Raw genomic sequence first — 22,271 nt, 5'->3', positions numbered from 1 at the left:
ATGTGTTTCTAGGGTAGGTGTGTGAACCTGAGTGTCTTTTCTTATTTTTATTTTTAAGGAGTTCACCAACCATTGGTTTTGTATTAGGTGTATTGGTCACCTATTTGTCTAACTTGTTTTAGTTAACTAATTAACTGAAAACTAATTCAGAGGTCTTTAAATTAATTAAGGTAAACCAACGTTTTGAAGAAAATATTTTGAACTCAAAAGTTCAGTTATGGGTGTGACATGTGTTAGGCCCCTCACACCGTCTATCCAAAATATAGTACCTCATTTTAATTTAATCTCAATGTTCATATTTTAGAAAGACAAATTGAACATTGGCATTTTGATTTTGATTTTGAAAATGTTTTGTACAAACAATTCGTATACATATGATGTGAATATTTTTTTTTTTTTTTTTACTTATAAAGTATCATGTGAATATTAGTTACAATGAAATATATACAAGCAAAACATGGGAAAATATATAAATAACTTGTGAAAAACGTTTACTACCTTGCAAGAAAATAATATATATATATATATATATGGAGAGAGAGAGAGCTAGCATGTGATTATTTATTTACTATATATCTAGCATGTGAATATCTTTACAACGTAAAAATAAAAAGAGAGTGTAGAAACAATTACCTTAAGTAAATTTATTCTCCTAGTATCATTTTCATACATGAAACACAATAAACCAAAAGGGTTAGTGTAGGGGAGGGGGGATTTGTTAGCTTATCAATGGGCCATGGATAAACATGTGAATTTCAAAGAGAATATCATGCGATTTTGATCTATCAACATGTGAATTTATAAACAAATAAGACTCTTCATTTATTCAATGAAATTGAAAAGGGATTTTGGTGAGCTAAAATGCAATTTATAAACGTTTGGTGTCAAAATGTAATTTATGGAAGATGTGGGCCAAAGTAGATTGAGGTCAAAGTGTAATTTTGTGAAACTTTTGGGGGCCAAAGTGTAATTTTGTGTAGGGTGGCAAAATTTGACATGACCTGTGAACACAACACGACACGACATGAAATTAGTAAGTTATGGGTTGAGACTTAATAAGTTTGTGTTATATTCGGGTTGACATGACTGACCCGTTTAATAAGTGAGTCAGGTTAGTGTCCAACCTATGGAATCTGTTTGACCTGTCTGATCCGTTTAATTAAATGACGTTTTATCAATATGCCCTTTAGACCTTAAGTATATAAACTCATTAGTTATTGTGGTTTATTTTTTTAACATATTGTGATTGATTATATTTTATATTGAGATATGTTTTAATTTTAAATGATTATTTGTGATGCATTTACTCGTTAGTTATGAATTTTATATTAAAAAAATTATTTTTTTGGTTTTTCATAATTTAGATCAATTTGGTTACTTGTGATGATCACTTCACAAGTATAAATGCTTGTGGGATGTGGGGGGAAAGGGTCGGGGTTCAAGTCTCCAGGAGGAAGATTCACACACATATACACTTAGATTATGCTAGAGTAGAATTCTATCTTGTATAAAAAAATAAAAAAATTGTATTTTTTTTCGCTTTGATAAAATCTAATAAATGGGTCAACATGGCAAACGCATTTAATAAACATGTCGGATTAGTGTTGATCCATATAATCGAATACTCATTAATCGACACAACTCGAACCCGACATGTGAACACGAATTACCACTTCTAATTTTGTGGAAGCTTTGGGGTCATTTTGTAATGTGGTGGAAGTTTGAGGGCCAAAGTGTAATTTTTGGAAATATTCGAGTTCAGAGTTCAATTTCATGAAAGTTTGGGGCCAAAGTGTAATTTTTTGAAAGTCTGGGGGCCATGGTGGACAGGTTGTATTGTTTTTGGGCTGGACCTGTTTGGGTTATGAGTGTAGCCTAATAGGGTTGGGCTATAGTGAACATTTATTTTGTTTTGATTTTCAGCTTAGGCTTTGCATTTCAATCGAGGTTTGTTTTTGTAGTTTGTAATACATTGGATCAAGGAAAGCTGCGTGTATATTCAGATTGGGCTTGAGGCTGAGAGTTGGGTTCAAATTTATTTGGGTTGGACATGTTAGTTCCAGCCCAAGGCTTAAGATCTGATGGGTTTCAAATAATTTTTGGACTGGGTTAGGAGAGTTTGGTCAAGGTGTATGGTTTTGACTCTTGAGGTATATAACTTGTGTTCAGACCTGGGCTTGTAAAAAGAGACAATTTTATGAAAGGGCCAAAATGGCCCATTAGCATTAATTTTTGAAATATTTAGCAACAGAGCACTGTTTCGGAAATAATTAGGGAAATACCACTTTTTCGGGCCCTATAGCGGCGTTTTCCTGCAAAATTTTTTTATAAGTCCCATAACAGGTTCAAGGGGCCCTATAGTGGCGTTTTTAAGCCCTATAGTGACGTTTTTGGGCCCTATAGCGGCGTTTTCCTGCAAAAATTTTTTATAAGTCCCATAACAGGTTCAAGGGGCCCTATAGTGGCGTTTTTAAGCCCTATAGTGACGTTTTTGGGCCCTATAGCGGCGTTTTCCTGCAAAATTTTTTTCTAACTCCCATAACAGGTTAAGGGGCCCTATAGTGGCGTTTTTTAAGCCCTATAGTGACGTTTTCGGGCTCTATAGCGGCGTTTTCGGAAAAAGTGGTACTTCCCTAATTATTTCCGAAACAGTGCTCTGTTGCTAAATATTTCAAAAATTAATGCTAATGGGCCATTTTGGCCTCATGAAAGACTCAAAGAGACAATTTTCATATTTTTCACAAAAACTCCCCTAATTTAGGCATGACTTTTGTTCAAGGATAGTCAATTTGAAGAGAATTTTATGATCTTTAATTTAAACTTGGTCAATCCCCATAAAATTGATAAACCAATTAATATAGGCAAAAATGCAAAACTCACCCTCTAAGTTTCACTATTTTTCATTTCAGTCCCTTAAGTTTGTGTTTTGTCATTTCAGTCCTCTAAATTTCATTTTTTTCTCAATTAAGTCATTTGTTAACAAACTGTTAATTGACACTATTATCTACGGCAAAACAACACCATTTTGTATTTTTTTAATTTAAAATTTTAATTTATTATTTATTTATTAATTTTAAGGAAGAAAGTGGGAGAAGTGAGGTGTAATGGTAGTTGGAGAAACAGATCGGATGAATGGTAGCACCGACTGGGCCTGTGATGGATGCTTGCCTTTGTGGCATTGTTCTATCACAGAGTGCAGCCACTTGTTAATTATGGTTGCTGTTGTATGATTTGTGGACCAAGAAGTTATGATGGACAACCTTTTTTTTTTTTTTTTTTCGAAGGATCAACGATGGTGTGTGATGGGTGTGGGTTTAGGTGGTTTGATACTTTGATAATGGTGACTGGGTTTTCAGTTTGGCTTAGAGTGTTGGGTTTTCTTGTGGGTATGAAATTTTCAGATGGGTTAATGATAAATGCTAGCGAGGTTTTTGAAGCCGACAAAGTGGGTTTGGTTGTTTTCTTTTTGTATAGAAATCGGACCCAGTTTAAGCTCAGACATATAGCCAAGTTGATGCTAGGGATGGAACCAGATCTTAGAGTTAGGGGGGCGACTCTTTTGCTAGCTATGTGTGGTAGCTCCGGCCTTTGAGTCTACTGCTTTATTACTAAGGAATTTTTTTTTATTATTTTTTTAATGTGAAAAAAGCAACATAATATTAATAGCAATCATAAATAGTCTAGTACATCAGAGGCAATAACAGTTTTTAAGAAAATGGAGGTTTCCTCAACCCATGCCACAAAATCACTAACAAATTGAGCATGTTGAGCTAAAATAGGGGCAGGCTTGTTTCCTTCCCTCCAAATATGTGAAAAATCAAAAGAACAAAAAGATTGAAGGTGGAACAAAATGCCATTAAGAACATTAGCAATAGCAGGAGGGGCTTTGGAGGTTCCAAGTAAACGGTTGTAGACTTGCAAACAATCTCCCTCAAATATAATATTCTAAATACCAACATCTCTTGCAAAAATCACAGATGCTTCCATTGCCTTGGCTTCAACCTCAAGAGGACCCAAAGGAGCAAAAAAACGTTGGCTTAAAGCTGCCACAACCTGACCCTTATAATCACGAATAAGAACACCCATTCCAACACTAGAAAGATTTTTAAAAAGAACTCCATCCACATTAGCTTTGTAGACACTCGGCTCAGGAGGTAACCAACTAGTTTGGGAACGACAAATAGAAGGTATTGGAGGGTCTTGAACAACTTGAAACTCAGAGATAAACCTGGACGCTTCGAGGATCAAATTTTCCTTTTTCTTTGGCTCTTTGCCATGTCGAATACCATTTCTATTCCTCCATATATTCCATGCAATTGCCATGAACTAAGCAAGAGAAATAGCCAATGATCCCACATCACAACCCAACCTCCAAACCACATCAGCAAAATTACAATGACAATCCACCAACAGATTACAAGATTCCCACACAGACCTTAAAAAGTCACAAAATAGCAGCACATGACTTGTCGTCTCACTACTCTGGTCACACTGGTCACAAGCATCTGAATTGAGCACATGCCGATGGAAAAGGTTGGATTTTTTGGGTAGAATATTTTGACAAGCCCGCCAAACAAAGTTTTTAACTTTGTTCGGCACCTCAGCCAACCAAATAGTTTTCCAAAGCCTGCTTTGGCTAGCATTACCAGAAGTTCCTTCTTGCTCTTCCTCTTTCATTTCCATAGCAATCCAATAAGCACTTTTAACTATAAAAGTACCATTAGGTGTGGCAGCCCAAACTAATTTATTTGGAGGCATACGAGTACTCAAAGGAATACTTAGGATATTTTCAGCTTCAAAATTTAAGAATAATTCCCTTACAAGATCAACCCTCCATAACCCGTGATCAGAGTCAATAAGAGTATCTACTATTGCATCTTAAGGTAGCAGAATTCTAAGTGACACAACCCTATATGTAGATGGGGATGGAGTCCACTTATCCTTCCAAATACAAAACTTCTTACCATTTCCAATTTGCCAATGCATCCCTTGCCGAATAATAGGTTGGGCTGCAAGAATGCTATGCCAGACATAGGATGGATTTCTACCCTTGCAGGCATCCACAAAAGAATTATCAGGGAAATACTTACTCTTGAAAACACGATAGAAGAGAGAGTTTGATTCATGTTGCAATCTCCATCCTTGCTTTGCTAGGAGAGCAAGATTAAAAGCTTTTAGATCCCTAAAACCCATGCCACCCTTAGCCTTTGGTCTACGCAACTTGTTCCATTTCATCCACACCATTTTCCGCTCATTATGTTTCTACCCCCACCAAAATTTTCTCACCATACTATTTAGTTCATCACAAAGAGACTTTGGAAGAAGAAAACAACTCATTGTATGCGTTGGTATTGCTTGGACAACTGCCTTTATAAGTACCTCTTTGCCAGCCATAGATAAAAACTTCTCTTTTAAGGCCATGGACCCAGTTTTCCCAATTTTTCCATGCATTGCTCACCTGTTATACATTGTAAACTATGCCGTCATGACCTAAAGAGAAGTTGGCTTGTCGCTAATGTTGGTGGTTGCTTCTAAAGCAAGGCACATAAAATCTACACCCTAAAAAGCATGCCAAAGAGATTCCAAGAGCTTGAGAGAAAAGTAAAGGAGAAGAGATTTCATTCTTAAGCTTTTTATTAGTTACACTAACACAAGAGTGTTTACACCCGCATTATATCCTAATCATGTAACTTATATTTTACAAGAGTCAAGTTAATCTTATTTATATAGGCCAACTTGGTTGGGTGAGTCATACTTACTAATGGATTAAGACGTTAGAGTGAGAGTCTAATGATCAAGCACTTTATCTATCTTAGAACATAGATTTAATTTGTATGAGACGAATTAGTATCGGAGTTGTCAAAGACCCATTTAGAACATTGATTCAATTTCTAACCATAAGGTCCATAACCATGTGTGAGGAACTTGTGGTACCATGAGATGTAGAACATCCACCATGAACACAAACATTGGAATCTCCGTCCCTTTTGGTTTGGTACTCAGTTGTCAAAACTCTCCCAACTACGATTATAAAAACAAACCTCTCCCAACTACAATCGACCAGCTTCAAAAGTCAAACCACTTTACCTCATAACTCTTGCCTTGTCCAACCTCTTTCTTAACTCATAGTATATAAGAAGAGGAATGCAAATAATAATAACAAACAGTAACACATTCTCACGCACATAATTGCTACCATTTTCTCAACAAAACCAATGCCAATGGGAAACTAAGTCGATTACTAGTTTCATGCGTGTGAACTCAATAAAACCAGCCCCATAGCTAACATATGGTGATCTCACATTCACACGCATGGAATAATGTTGCACAATGACGCATGGCATTAATATCCAATATTTATATAAGCTAGCATGAATGATATGTCATATGAGCACGATTATCTGTATAAATACAATGATGCATTATGTGCAATGTTGCTTTCAGGTGACATTGTCGGGACATTTATCAAACAAAAGATGCATAATGTAAATCCGAGTGTACTTAATGAAACTGTAGAAAATTGATTAATTATTTATTAAAGTAATTGGCAAGCCATTTTTTAACCTCAAATTCTCCAATCATTTTATGAATTCCCCCCTATTTTCAACTCATATTTATCATCTTTTGATATGGTTTTTAGAGGATTCAAGCTTTGGGTGTCTAATTTTCACTCAAACTCATCAACCCATGCCTTCATCCCTTTATAAATAAAAGGTGTTTACAGTTCTAAACACACAATTCTAGGGGATCTAGAGAAAGTTTTCGATAAAGGTCATAAGGTAGTTGGTAATCCTTTTATTCAGTACACGATCGAATCTCTATCACTTAATTCTCTACTCTCCAACGCCCCCGAAAACATACCAAACCTCAATTTATCATCAAGCCTTGTGCCTGACTGCATGTAGGTGGTTTTTCTCATCCATTTGATTTTTTGATCTTGTTATTGCCATTATTTATTTTTTTATTTTTTAAAAAGACTTTCTTTGATTATTTGGGGTGGTTTAGGATCAAAGCATGCTAGATTTTAATATTCATATGTTGTTCTTATGTTCAAAATCATTTTTTCAAAAACCTCAATGCTAGTTTTTTTTTATATAAATTTAAAATTTTTTTTTTTTTTTGATCTGTTGGATGAATGAATATTATGACATGATGGTGTCCATCATACTCTAGAAGACCAATTACATTAGGCAAGGTGGGTTCTTAATACTCCCACTTCATAACTTAACTTTTAATCTTAGATTAACGGTTCTTAGACTAAGTTTTATCATGTAATTTTCATTTTGAAATAGTAACCTGTGAACTAAGTTTTATCATGGACCCTATCAAAAGCAATGCTGGCTGGGAAACTTTATACTTTTGCAAATTGTGAATCTAGATTTATCCCAAATTTAAATAGGAATGATGTAAGACGAGTTTTGAGGGAATAAAAAAGCAAGATCGAAGTTACTAAAATAAACAAGGAGTTTAGAGCCACTAAAAATTTTATAGAAAATTTCACAAAATATTGAGGTAGCAAATTATTATTAGTATGTTCAAAATGAGAAATACTAAAGTTACAAATTATTTTACAAATGGCTGATGTGGTAGGTGGTTATTAGTAAGTAAAAATATGATGTTGATAGCAGGTCTAAATAAAAAACCGTAAGAATTTATTGCATCAATAGTTTATAAAAATAATGTAAAATAGCTAAATGATTGTATCATTATTCTTTCAAAAAATAGTGTTTGCCAACTCACATGGAAAAGCCGAGTTTAGGCACCGAGCGAATCAACCCAACCCAACCGATTCTCATGAGCCGCTCGACTTGTAGCGAGCTATCAGCTATCCCTCAATTCAATTGGACTTGAATAATTTCATTTTCTTCGACATTCGACAACATAATCTGTGAGTTGAGTTGAGTTAAGAAATCTGATCTACAACAGTAGAGACAGAGACCCACATGGTTTCACTCTCAAGTTCAGCTCCATCAACCTTCCAAACCCTCCATAACCCACTTCTCACATCAAGGTAAGCTGCCCTCTCTCTCCCTGTTCCTTTTATTATAGATAATATTAGCTATATAGATATGCACAACACCTATATACGTTCACTTAGAACCAAAGGCCATCTTTCCTTTTCCTTTAATGACTACTCCTACTTCTTCAATGAATGATTTGATAGAACCCCATTTCAAATATCATCATCATCATCAGCTTGTTGTGCTTGTGCTTGTTGTTCTGGCTGTACATTTTCGACTAACAGTCATAGGGTGCCCACAAGCCCTACATTTTTATATGGGTTGAGGCAGTCCACCCTGCTTCAATGCTCAGCTTCTAGAAGGCTGATCTTGGGAAGTGGAAACCGCTACTATAACAGGCTTCCAGTCCAGCATTTGGACCGGGGTTGTTATGAGGTTTCTTGCTCTCTCTAGGAAACTAGTGTGAGTAATAGGCGTAGAAGAAGAAGAAGAAGAAATGAGAGATATACTTGTATGGTTTCAGAGGAGAGTGAAAATTCAGATTGTTTCGATGATGCAGAAGCAGTTTTGAGCTTGTTAAGTGAGCAAGTGAGTGAGGAATGTTTTGGTGGTAGAGTGAGAAGTGGGTTTTCTTTTGAGAGTGTGGAAGTGAACAAGAGAGGGAGAAAATTGAGTTCATCTAAGAGAGTGGATGTCGAGCAGGGAGGGAACTTTGATGTTAGAGGGAGAAAGGTGAGTTTATCTAAGAGAGTGATTGTGGATAAAGGAGGGAGAAATTGTGGTGGAGAGAGAAATGGGACTTCATCTTCTGAGAGAGTGGTGGTGGATAAGGGAGGGAGTATTAGTGGTGGAGATAGAAATGTGACTTCATCTAGGAGAGTGGAATAACACATTATTCCATGCGCGTGAACTCAATAAAACCAGCCCCATAGCTAACCTGTTAACTAAGTCCATTACATAATATGTTGCAAAACAATTGATGACTTCTGCAGACAAAATAATATAGTTGATGATGAAAACAGGAAGATATAGTGTCCAAGACCAATGCTCAGATATCTTAAAGCAAAGTTAGAAGGAGAATAGGAGATACCTCACCCAGGGATTCTTTCAGAGGTTTTCCTTGCTCTAAGGTTATAAGCTGTCCAAGATCTTCTTTATGGGCAAGTAGTAGATCATACCTTGAAATTCATGTAGAAAAGTCTAATATTAAAATTTGCAAAAGTATAAAGTTTCCCAGCCAGCATTTTGGAGGATCTATTTATGTGAGATTAATATATTGTGTATCTTTCAATAAAACCAACGGGTTTACTAGATTCAAAAGATAGCGAACATACTATTTCCTTAGATATTTGCTCCTTTCGGTAGCTGTCAGTTTGCTCTAAGCTACACAGATAGATTGTATATACATTACATTAGTTAAAAAAAAATTCAAAAGTGTATTTTACGTCCCAATATGGTCAAAAATATGAAGCACAACCTCAGTCCAGTTAAGTATAAGGTTTGAATAACATTAAAAGTATTATTAGTTAGAACAATTATTTCCTTAAATAATCATTACTGAAAGTAATATAGTTAGAACAATTATTGATGTATTGGTTAAACTTAAAGGCTTGAATAACATTAAATTTTAAAAAGATGTAGTATATGTCAAGCATAGAAGCACCAATGGTTTTGTCTAACAAGTTATGCCAAAGCCCAGAATATAACATAATCAGTGTGGTTCAATCTAAAAGTTCATACAATAAAATGACTCATATGCTGAAGATATTGCATCATTTGTCTCCTTCCGACCCATGCATGGGACGTCTACTATAACTTCACCAGTTGCTGGATTGCAAACCTGCCATGACATAGAATAGAAAAAAAAAAACGGCACTTTTAAGCTATGAAGCACGGGTGTGTTTTCAGATTTGGGTGCAGATGCGGGACTCGGCAATTTTTGAAAAAGTAGAGTGCGGGTGTGGTGTGTTGCGGTTATTAAAAAATGGTTAAAAATATTTATATTTATATTTTTAATATATTGTTAAACATACTTTTTTACATTATATAAACATATACCAAATAAAAAATCAGTATTAATGGTTTTTTATTTTATTTTATTTATATACATATATTTCTTATATAATTTATTGAAAATATTAAAATTATAAGTCTATGTTTCAACTAGAATATCAATATTACACCTAAACACCTACCTAAATTATAATTATAATAATAAGTTAATAACAACTATCACTTTTTAGAATATTAAAAGTTTAAAACAGTAATATAGTATGTACCTAGATAATGAAAAAATAAATAAAACAAAGCCACAAGTTAAAAAAAAGAAAAGAAAGAAAGATAGTACATTTACGTTTGGGGAAGGGTCAGACTTAATAAAAAAGTTGGAGAGTTTCAAAGTTCAAACTCTCTTTGCTACTTTCCAATGCTTTATCACTGACTACTGACTAAGCTCACAAAACTAAAAAGAAAGATAAAAGAGAAACAAAGCAGAGAAACTAAGAGCAGCAGATGAAAGTCAGAAGACTCAAAAACGAAGAACAAAAGAGTAAAGAGAAACAGAGAAGAAGAAGCTTGATCTACAATTCTGCGATGAGGTGGGATTGTTCTTTAGGAAACCAGAACAAGGTGAGCTTGAGTGCGTCTGTGAGAGAGGGGACCGGTGCGACTCCTCTGGCGCCGCGTGTCACCGTGTCGCGTTGCATCGGACACCGGTGCAACTCCTCTGGGGCCACGTCCGTGCTTCCCAGCTTTTAAGGCATATTAGATAAAATAAAAATTCATTTGGAATATAATAAAAAGTGCAAGCAATGCCAATCTATATCATGGTTGGCGTTCATTTAGTATAGCTTATTTCATTGTTTTACCCTGTTAAAAAAATATAAATAATAAATAATATTGCATGTCTCTGTACTTAGTGTTATAATCTGTTCATAGCAATCCCAAGCTTGGAAAAAGAGGAGGGTTATGGTAGGTTGACAGCTAGAGTAAAAATTATTCCTATAAAATGAATGGATCCACTACAGATACATGTTGGAGCCCCCCTTCTAAGAAAACATACACATGGCCAACCTTGACTGGTTTCTTAAGGATCCATAACTGGCCAAAAACTTTGGGACTAAAGCTTGATTATTGTATTGTTATTTGTTGTTATTTTACTATATAGATAAAAATAAATAAATAAAAAGCTATGTAAAAGTACAGCCATACCTTGAAAAATACAAAACAATACAAAGTTGAACATTCTCTTTTAAGATGAAAATACTCTAAACCATTTGGGCACCTAGATATGAAAGTATTCATCTTCTGTTTTCTTTTTTGACAAATGAGGGTATCCAAACCTCTTCAAGTATCCATTCATCTTTGGAAACCTAAGACTAAAGCAAAGCAAGAAGCTTCCTTGGCCCAACAATAAGTGTCCATATCAGTTTCTTATGTGCCAATGAGCACAGGAAAGTAAGATGGAGGGTGAGGTTGTTCAAGGCCCACTAGATGCATGTATAACTTACCAAACTTTTTTATTTTAAAAAATGGTTATTATGCATTCGATTAAGGTTAAGGAGGTGATTGACAGGGCCTAAAACAACATAAGTAGTAAAATATGCGTGTGTGTGTGTGTCAATTATAATGATGTTGGATATGATACAATCACCTCCTTAAAATGAAAAGAGCAAGCGATGTCAGTATATCATATAAAAAATCATTGTCTTTTTTCAATGGAGACCCCTGTATTCTTTTTCGTAATTCAAATTTGGATACTTAACAAATTAATGAGGACACCTATATTATTTTTCGTCATTCTATCATATCCAAAATCATTTATCTTTTTCATCTTGGAATAAAATGAAAAAAGCAACCGATGCATCTTTCTTGTTTTTTATAGAAAAAACTGATGCCAATCTAGAGCATGGTTGGTAATCATTTGGTATAGCTTATTTTCGTTGGTTTATTATGCTTAAAAAAACTTTGTTTGTGTTTGTACTTAGTGTCATATGTAGATCAATGTAAAATTAGTCACTTTATTATGAATGAATCTACTACATATACACTTTGGGGCATCCACTACTTTAAAAAATAAAAAAAATACATGTGAGGGACCTAACTAGTTTGTTAAGGATCCATAACGAACCTCAAAATTATTTGTTGAGTGGTGATAACTACACACAGCTGAAATTGAAACATGATTTCAGTTAAAATTGTGAAATTGGTTTCACCATTTCACAATTATAACTGTTATAACTGAAATTGTATTTTCACAAGTTGTGTATATCAATAATTAGTGTTATTTGTTAAGAATCCATAACAGACCCAAAGTTCTGTTATTGTTACATGCATTCAATAAGAAATAGACAGGAAAAAAAATTAAATAGAGACCTTGATAGTTTTTCTGTCATGGGATCAACCCATTTCCCAGCAATGAGGCCTTGGCTTCGTAACAAACCCGAATTGTTGAGCCGAGCAATAACATTCTCAGCCTCCGTACTCATCTGCCAATACAATAATAATAATACCCTTTATTAATTTTAGTGTTAATGTTATCCAAAACACTATAATACTTAGTTTGATTCAAAATACAAACAAATTACTAAGTAAACAAACAAACCCAGATAATATTTTTACCACATACTCTGAAAAATCAAATAGAAGTTAACGATCAAATCACAGATTTAGAGAGAGAGAGAGAGAGAGAGATATGGTATTTATGTATGGTAAGTTCTTGCCTGGTGGCCAGTGAGGAGAGAAGTAGAGGGTCGAAGAGAAAAGGAATGCGAAGAAGGCGATAAAAGCTTGGTGAATGTGTGCGTTGCACTCATCAACGTGCTCATATCTATGTATCTCTCGCTCTTTGTGTGTCTCTCTGTCTCCCGCTGAAGAGCCGGCAAGTGTGTGTGTGTGAGTGTGAGTTTTGGTTTGCTAATATTGAGGTTGTTCCGACGCGTATTTGAATCTATTTGACTATTTTTGTAGATATGGACAGGTACTTGGTACTTACAAAACTCTGTGTTCACTGTTTTTAGTCTATCTCATGATTCATTAATGGTGATAATTGTATTTTCATTTGAAGATAACTTCCTTGATAATCTTTATATATTAAGAAGATTCAAAAAGTTAGTTATTGTCTCTTTTTTTCAAAAATATTTAATTAATTTGTCGTTATTTATATATTTAAAAATAAGGTTAAAATCATAAATTGATAAAAAAAATTATAAAAAAAAAAACCTTTCCATTTTATAAAATTACTCCATGTTCTATAAAACTTCTTACTGCCCCATGTATACAACCAAAATTACCCTCATGTTCCTATAAAATAAAATAAAATAAAAACTTAAAAAAAAGAGTCTCATTGCACGTTCATGAGACTCTTTTTTTATTTTGAATTTAATATAATTTTTAATTTGAATTTATCTATTATTAGTGAGATTACACGTGAAGGAAATTTTAAGAAACTAAAATTTAGAATTTGAAAATGAGTAAACTGTTGGGTTTAGTTTTTAGAAGAAAAAAAATGTATCTAACGTGTATGAGATATATTTAAATAGATAGTGTACTAACTTTTAAAAAAAAATTATCTGATATTTTTTCTTTAATTTTGTTGAATTACAAATTTAACCCTTTTTAATTTTTAAGAATAAAGTTTATCTAATTAGATTAGAGATATTTTTGATATTTTTTGAAACCATAACTAACTTTCTGAATCATTTTAATATATAGAGATGAATATATAGAGATACATTAAGATGCATAGTGTAATTTTTACATATATAATTTAAATATTATTGATAGTCATTTTTATATTTTTTTTAAGCTCTTTAAAAAGTCTTGTAAGAATGTTATTAGGTAGAAAATATAAATAGTCCATTTTTTATTTTTTTATGTTCATTAATTATAGACTCTTTGGTTTTTGAACGTAATAACTCACTTGGATAGGTATTTATGATATGGTCCCACATTTTACTCCAAAATTAAGAAATAACTATCTCTCAAAATAAATAATTTAGGACATATGGTGCAAAATTGGACTTCAATTATAGAATCTAATTGGATTTTGTCTAAGCTTTACCTATTAATATATATATATATATATATATATATATAGATTATCCAATTAAGGTAACAAATTGTTATTTTGGTGTTTTAATATCTTTTGGTAATCTATTTTGCTTTAAGTGAGTCTACTTAACAATAATAATAAAGCACAATTCATTTCATAGAACTTAATCTGCAGATCTTTTCTTTTACAATTGTCTTTGAGTTTGCTATGAATCTTGTCAATCTCTGAAAGAAATTTTCTCTGATTGCAGAGTTTTTCTAGAGCAATGAGCACATGCTAATAAATTTCTCCCAAGGAAGCTTGCTATAAAGTTATTTTTTGGAGATTCATCATGCGGAGTGTTTCGTCCCCTAATGGTTCTAGAAGGGAGTTGAGAAAGGAATGCTTGGCATTAACATCATCCATACCATTAAAAGAGCAGTATCTCCTTGACATTCTGTCAAAATGTTTCTCCAAATCTTTCCTTTCAAATGAGCAACATTTTATCAACAAGAATTCTTCTCGTGCTACTTCCGTATAATGGGTTGCAGAACCAAGAAATTCATTATGGACAATTGTGAAGAAATCTTCTAGTATGTTGCATTGAGCTGCCTGTCTTTGCCTGTATTCTCCTAAATTATAATTATTATTATAATTATTATTATTATTATTATTGTACTTCCATTTTATTTTCAATTTTAAGCTTAGGCAAATGAGTACACAATCCTTTTATCAGTTTATTTTCCTAAATTTTTGTTTTGAATTTTCATGCTTAGCAACGGTAGAAATGGAAAATTTTTTACCAATCACAAATTTCCACTTCATGCTACAATCAATTCCAAAATATTATGTGTACTTAGTGGGTCCCAATATTGTTATGAAAAGTTACTTAATAGTACAATAAGAACATCATTTATCTATACCAATAAACCTCTAAGATTCCATTCAAAGGTCACTAGATAGAGGCTGAGTCCAAAAAATTTATTTCCTCTCATTTTACTTGGCTACGAAAATAAATATTTTTAATTGATATATTATTGGAAAAATATTTCTTAAGAGATAAGACATAAGGGTATCAATAAATTAAGGACAAAACTTAGGAACAATATCTTAAGTGCTATTCCTTAGGTTCCTCACTTAAAATTGAGCCATATGGCTACTTAACTAAATTATACACTTCTATTCCATGAGAAAAATTCACATGACAGAATCTTAATAGGGAAACCTAAGGAACAACACCTAAGTATTGCACTTAAGTCTTGTCCATAAATTAATACAAGTTACAATCTCTTTCTTCTCAACTAAATAAAAAATACATTTATATTTATTTCTCATCCTTCCAATTTTCTAACAAACACATTACAAAAAATTGAAATCTTACCCTCGTTGATTAGTTTACTTTAAAGGAGTGTTCATTTTTACATATGGCCCCAAGTTTAATTACTTGAGCATAAGTGCACCATTTAACACTTCCAAGTATTTCTAGATATTTTTTTCTTTCTATTTTTTTTAATCATTTTATTCAAGTTGGTCGAGTTTTTACATGTTACTAAATTTTAAACATCGTTTCAGCAAATTTTTGAATTACATCCCATTATAAAAGATACTTGTAACTTGCTAGTTCAATTACTAAATTGTAAGCAATTAAGGATGGCAAAAAAACACCAACCCGATCCTACCCTAATGGGTCGAGTTTTACCCGACCCACGAAGCAAATGGGGCGGATTCGGGTTTTATAAACTTAACCTGTAGCGAGTTCGGGTCGGGTTTGGGTATTATGTATACCCGGCTCGAACCCGACCCGTATATATAATATTATTAAAAAAATTTAAAAACCTAGGTATAAATACTATTCTATCACTTCTAAAAACATTTCCTTAACCCTAATTTCTCACCTCTCAGCTGCCTCTCTCTCCTCCACTCTTAGCCACCCCTCCCTCTCCCTCACTCTCTCTCTTTCTCTCACTTGCTACCGCTGGTCCCTCCTCCACCTCACCGGTCTCGTCAATCCCTGCCTCCCTCACCAAGCAGCGAGGTGGCTCATCCACCTCGCCGTAGAGATTGCTAGCTCCTCCCTCACCACACCGCTCACTCTTCCATCTCGCTGCAAAAGCCGCTCACTCCTCCACCTCACCGCAAACACCGCTCCTTCCTCCTTACCTCTCTCACCTCGCCTTGATTGGAAAAAGGAGGGATTTTTGTTGGTTTTTCGTGGTTCTTCTTTGGAGTTTTGGAGGAGTTGAAATAGAGGTAGGCTTAGACTCTGATCTGATCTGTATTTTTATTTTTATTTTTATGAAAGATCTTATCTGTATTTATGGTCTTAAACTTTGATATGTTGGGGGGTTTTTCATGGTTCTGTTTTTGGAGTTTTGGAGGGGTTGAAATAGAGGTAAGCTTAGACTCTGATTTGATCTGTATTTTTTTTTTTTTGTTTTTTTGATGAAAGATTTGATCTATATTTATGGTCTTAGACTCTGATCTGTAGTATTGAGTAGAATATTTGTGCTTTTTACTTTGTTTTGCATGGTTCTTATGATGGTTTCTATTCTACACAGTTTAAAGATTCAAACAATTTTTTTTTTTTTTAATTGGGCCATGGATTGGGCCTGAGGTGGCAGGGCCCGTGGAGCCTGACAGGGTGGGTTTGGGGTTAAAAAAAAAAAACCCGCTTATTAAAAAGGGCATGTTTGGGTTTTGGAGTCAGGTCGCGAGTCAGGTTCGGGCATAAAGAAACCCGCCCCGAACTCGACCCGTTGCCCTTCCTATAAGTAGGGATGACAATTTTTGCCCGACCCGCAGGTACCTGGCCTGGCCCGACCCTAATGAGTTGGGTTTTACCTGGCCCAATAAAGAATAAGGTCGGGTTTGGGTTTTTTTTTTTTAAAAAAAAAAACCCAAAACGAGTCTGAGTTGGGTCCGGGTTTTATTAAAACCCGGCCCGAACTCGAACCCGCCTCGGTTATATACTTATATCCTAAATTACTAAAATACCCATATATATATATATATATATATTAACCCTAAAACTAAAAGTTCAGCTCACATTCACTCACAGCCACCTCTCCTTCTCATCTCACTCGGACTCAGTTTCATCTCACAGCCGCCTCTCTTCTCTCCCATTCTCACTCACTCAATCTCACAATTCACAATCTAAGTCAGAGAAACTTCTTGTAGCCGCCTTTATGTGTCTAATATAATATTCCTGCAAATTCATCCATAGAAAGTTAGCAAAAATGCTAGTACAAACAAAACAAAGCCAGCCAATTAAAAGCTAACCCCAATCTACACCACCAACAATAAATGGCAAACCTGATAAGCTTCTGGACCCTCAGCATTAACGCTAGCACGAAAAACCACATATTGCATGTCTGTCAATGTGCAAACAGCATCAAAGAGAAGCTTTGGCCTATCTTTACTCTGGATAGTAACCACAAAGTAGTCTTTGTCATGCCAATTGACAACATTCACATTAGGTCTTTTGTTCTCATCCAAGGCATCATCGTTAGCTCGTTCATAATCCCTATCATCAAACATCATCTGGTGAAGCCGTCTCGCAGTGTGTTTGATCCCATGAGACACCACAGTCTTAGCTTCACTGGATTTGTTGCAGCCCTTAAGTACATTGCCACCACCAACAACAACAATGGCGGACACAACGACACCGTTGAGTTCTTCTTCAGGTCTAGTGGCATTCAGCCTTTCTTCAGGTCTCGTTGGGCTTCAATTCTTTTTTCTTTTTTTTTTTGGTTGGGCCACAATGGGTTTCTCATTACATTGCAACCTCATGTCTCTGATTTCTTCTAAATTACCAAACATTGCAAACCAAATTCCAAAAATAGCACAACATTTTTTGAATTGCTGCTTCGTAAGGGATCATGTGAAGAGATTCGCAATTGGCGAGCTATTTTAAATCACCCATTTTTGCTACAACTAAATGAGCAGGGACGGAACCAGGATTCAAACTTAGGGGGAGCCAAAGTTATTTATTCAAGAATTTTAAAAAGTTGGAATATTAATACTAGAGGTTGACAACAATGCATTATTAGCAGTATTTTCTTTTTGTATTTTTTCTTTTCTTTTTTCTAAATCAATGATAGATATTTATAATTAAGAGTTCTGTAAGTTAATTGGCACATCTTGATAATTTCAAGGTCTGACTGAGATTAGACCAATTCTTTATTCTATCCACATTATAATTTTTTTTTAAAAAAACCTATTTATTATTTTCACATAATTCTATACCTAATAACTTCATAATGCTATATATAAAAGATTCTAAAAAAAAAATTCAAAAACTATAGTTAAAAGTTCAAATCCATGTCTAATACTACATTAATAAAACAACTAAAATAATGGTTAATCAACATCATGCACTAATATTCAATGAAAAAAAGGGTGAGACAGTTATTGGTGTCTTGGTTAAGGATTTTTTTTTTAATAATTACTTGGTTAAGGTTGAGGTAGCATACATATGTGAGATCTTTTCCTTTAAAAAATTGTCATTTTGAAAAAGTAGTAAAAAATGAAAAGAAAAAGAGTTTTGTTAAACAATCACTTGATAATGAACGGTAACTTTGAGTCTTCAACTAATTAAATAATAAAGGGTTTCCCATCACTACATTTGTGGGGGAAGATCCACCCGCAATCAGTTTGTTTGCTTTGGGGCCGAAGGACCCGCACGGCTTTGTTCTTTGCAAGCAACGTGAGCAGTTTTTGAGACTTGCTCCCACATTGAAGAAAGATGTGCCCCACTCATGCCTTATAAGCCTTGGCTGAAGGCAAGAGTGTACCACTACAAACATGTGTAGTGTAGTAGTGGTACACTCTTCATGAAACAGGATTTTCTGTAGAATTTTCTGGTGACTGTTTAGAAAGGTTGAAGAGGTTTCAAGCCTTATTAACGGTTTTATAAAACGTTTTAACTCTCCATACGTGCCTTTTGATGAAATATAACCCTATGGGTATAAATAATGGCTTATGTTCACTTGAAAAAATAATTAATTCCACAAAATAGTAAGTTTGAGAGAAACACAAGAAATCCTATGGTCATTCTCCAGAATTGCTATCTGTAGAACCTAACATCTTGGTTGTATACTAAAGACAACTTTACGATAACCCTTTAGCAACAAAAGTGTAGGGAGGGGGGAGGAGATATTGTCTTAGGAAAATGATATAGTGCCTCCAAGTTATCTATTTTTTGTTTATATTTTGTGTTAACCTTGTTCTTCCATTATTACTTTGTGTAATATCCCCAATAGATCTTAGTAATGCGTTGCTACTAAACTAATTTTTAATATCTCAAAATATTTATGTTTCTTTACTCTAATTTATTTTATTTTTTCTTTATAATATATATACAACATTCTCCAAAATTCCCCAATTCAAAATAAATAATATCTATAACATAACATAATAAATACTATCTATTACAACACTACAAATCATAGAAGCTTTCAGCAAATGGCTGAACTTAAACAATTCAAAAAATAACTAAGCAACATTCCCCAATTTTTTTTTTTTAAAGGGAACATGCTGGACACAAGTAAATGAGATTCTATTTAGAACAGAATTTCTATAACTTGTCTGTAGATAGTATTTCTTCATACCGCATTAGTTAAATTTTTTTGGTACAAGTAGAAGGGTTCTGCTTGCCTGAAACCACAGGACGGACGTTAACACAAGTGGAAGTAGCAGATCCACTTCCCTTGTATGCGAGATCAATGTCAGCAACCACCACTTGTTGGCATGGTACACTCTTACTGCAAACAAGCTTCACAGCTTCCAATGTTGAAGAGGTTCCTGTAATGTTCTTGAAGCTAACATTGTTGATCTTAACATTAGAGGGAGACTGAAAACAAAACAAACAAACAAAAATTCCATCCAATAATTTGATATTAGAATCTGTAATTTGTTTATCCTTTTTTTAACTTCTAACATCAAAATGTGTGTATATATTTGTGATATTTATAATAACCTCATTTGAGCATTGATTGTTTGGGCAGTAGTTTTGATCAATGAGGATAGGATTGCCAACATTGTCCATGATAACATTCTCGAAATGTATACCAGAAGCAGTCCCAGAAGGGGAAGCAGGCCATGTTTTGATTCTAACACCATTTTTTGTATTGCTAAGAGTGGCACCAATAACTCTGATTCCTGAAACAGGTTGTTCGTTTTCGTACCTTCCAAGACTTCCAATACTGATGCCATGGCCAGGTCCACAAGTTACTTGTTTAATAGTAATATCTTGGGTTCCATCTCCAATGGAGATGCAATCATCACCTGTTCCAATATTGGCATCGGTAATGTTGATCTGAGATGACCGTCCTATGTGGATTCCATCAGTGTTGGGGCTATCTCCAGGTGCAGTTATGGTAACATGTTGGAATTGCAAGTTCTTGCATTCCAGAAGGTTGATATGGAAAAATTTGCTGTCCTTCGATGTAATGTCTTGGACTATTGAATTAGTGATGAAGTTGAACCTTATATTCTGTTCATGATTACAAGTTAGATAAATTAAACACAAAATATGAATGCTCAAGTTTCATTTAAATATTCACCTAAAAAAATGTCATATTTAGTAAAATGCTAACGATTCAGAAAAAAGTACAAATTGGTTTGTTAATAAATTTTTTAGCATCATTGAATCAACAAAATAAATAGGAAAAATGAAAAAATTATAAGAAATATTACCACATAACAACTTACAACCTAATGTGTTAATGAACGTGGTTGGTACTACTTCAACAATATCATCTTTTATAAATAATTCTTATCTTAAACCACATACACTTTGTCACAACTTGATGACATGTGCGATTGAGATTGGCGAACTATCACTTTCAGATTTAACCATAATTTTTTTTCTCTATCACTCATAGTCTCATTAGTGTTGTGCACAAAATGTTGTGTCCATACTCCATAGGCTTTCTCATATATAAATGTTGAATTACTTCCTTTGTGAGTTGTGACACATTTACCATATCATTTATATTATCTTTAGCATTCTCTAACATATAAATGCTTGAATTGCTTTTTAGTGATGGATAAAGCTTGTAAAGTTGTAGTGACTATATATATCTAAGTAGAAAATTATGGAAATGTAAATGCTAATTATTTTGAGATTTAAATCTTACAATAGGAAGTATGTCACAATTGTACTTTTTCGCACAGTTATTTTTTTGCCATGCCATTTGTCCTTGGCCATCAAAAACTCCACCGCCTGACACAGTAAGACTGTCAATCCTTTCAAAAACGACCCAACCATCTTTCCCTTTGAAGGATTCAATGTCTGATGGGGCTTGTAGGGTGCCCTGAAGGTTAAACTCAATAGCACCTTTGCATGGACCCAACAAAGTCACTAAACCTAGTTTGTAAGTTCCCGTTGAAATCACAACTTTACTTCCTGCTACTGCACATGCAGCTTTCCAAGCTTGTGTCAAAGCCTAAACACATTATGAAAAATCAAAATCAGCATATTACAGTTATTTTTCATGTTAATGTTTTATCAATCTAGTCAAGAAACCAATTGGGTTTTAGTGTAAATAGAGTTTGAACCTAAGTTCTCTTATATGATGTTAAAAGGCTTTACGAATTAAGTTGAACACACTTTTCATGTTAATTAAGTATGGTTAATTGCACTACGTACACATATTTTTACCTGAGTGATATCGCCATTAGTCTGTGCTCCATATGATTTAACGTCAAAGACCTGCCCAGCATTGGTGGATGTCAACAGCAATAACAAGGAAACTGTTGCAATGCTAAAATTCTTTCCCATCTTATTGTTCTTCAATTATTTGCTTGCTATTGCCAATTTGTTGTACGGAATGATGAATACCCCATTTGGTTTGAAGCTATTTATACTTCAATACGTGAGCTCACCACCATTGAGCTATTCAACTAATGTTAACTAATTTTACGATTGAATTATGCTAAAAAACTTAAGGGATTTAATTCACTTTGCCTTATTTGTCAAGCTCTCATTCCCTAAAATCATTCCCTGAAATCAAATCCTTGACACAAAAATGACCATTAATGGTTAACTACTAAATCCAAATTCCTTGATTTTCTCTTAGACACAAATGATTGTTAGCGGTTAACCAAGTAAAAGAGTAATGCTAGAGATGCAAACTTTTTTAGAAATTTTTTTTACAAATTGCTAATATTGTGGGTGGTTATTGGTAAATGAAAAAGTGATGTTAATAATGAGCCTAGATGAAAATCAATAAGAAGTTGGCCACATTAATAATTTATAAAAATATTATAAAATAGTT

The 22,271-nt window shown here is 34.0% G+C and overlaps 2 protein-coding genes and 1 long non-coding RNA gene across 5 annotated transcripts; all 3 read right to left on the bottom strand.

The window, feature by feature from the left end:
* Positions 1-8,850: 8,850 nt before the first annotated feature.
* LOC115987246 lies at positions 8,851-9,340 on the bottom strand. The gene is made up of 3 exons (XR_004091026.1): positions 9,296-9,340; positions 9,052-9,139; positions 8,851-8,898 (listed from the first exon to the last, which is right to left on the bottom strand). It is a non-coding gene; the product is annotated as an uncharacterized LOC115987246 (long non-coding RNA).
* Positions 9,341-9,744: 404 nt separating this feature from the next.
* LOC115983946 (succinate-semialdehyde dehydrogenase, mitochondrial-like) lies at positions 9,745-12,877 on the bottom strand. 3 transcript variants are annotated; one of them, XR_004090311.1, is made up of 3 exons: positions 12,589-12,877; positions 12,336-12,448; positions 9,745-9,801 (listed from the first exon to the last, which is right to left on the bottom strand). XR_004090311.1 is itself a non-coding variant. In XM_031106810.1 (3 exons), exons 1-3 carry the CDS (start codon positions 12,785-12,787, stop codon positions 9,771-9,773), a joined length of 249 nt encoding a protein of 82 aa, XP_030962670.1. In that variant the 5' UTR covers positions 12,788-12,877; the 3' UTR covers positions 9,745-9,770. The 3 variants fall into 3 exon arrangements, 2 of the variants coding, with proteins under 2 accessions (XP_030962670.1, XP_030962669.1); XM_031106810.1 differs by having other exon boundaries at positions 12,683-12,877; XM_031106809.1 differs by lacking the exon at positions 9,745-9,801 and adding an exon at positions 10,540-10,711 and having other exon boundaries at positions 12,683-12,877.
* A 6,498-nt stretch (positions 12,878-19,375) lies between these two features.
* Positions 19,376-21,813, bottom strand: LOC115987514 (exopolygalacturonase-like). The gene is made up of 4 exons (XM_031111083.1): positions 21,656-21,813; positions 21,132-21,440; positions 19,970-20,485; positions 19,376-19,843 (listed from the first exon to the last, which is right to left on the bottom strand). Exons 1-4 carry the CDS (start codon positions 21,773-21,775, stop codon positions 19,610-19,612), a joined length of 1,179 nt encoding a protein of 392 aa, XP_030966943.1. The 5' UTR covers positions 21,776-21,813; the 3' UTR covers positions 19,376-19,609.
* Positions 21,814-22,271: the final 458 nt, after the last annotated feature.

Source organism: Quercus lobata, chromosome 4 (assembly GCF_001633185.2).
Source record: "Quercus lobata isolate SW786 chromosome 4, ValleyOak3.0 Primary Assembly, whole genome shotgun sequence".
Lineage (NCBI taxonomy): Eukaryota > Viridiplantae > Streptophyta > Magnoliopsida > Fagales > Fagaceae > Quercus > Quercus lobata.
The sequence above is the reverse complement of the archived record's forward strand: the minus strand, read 5'-3'. Positions and strand labels throughout refer to the sequence as shown.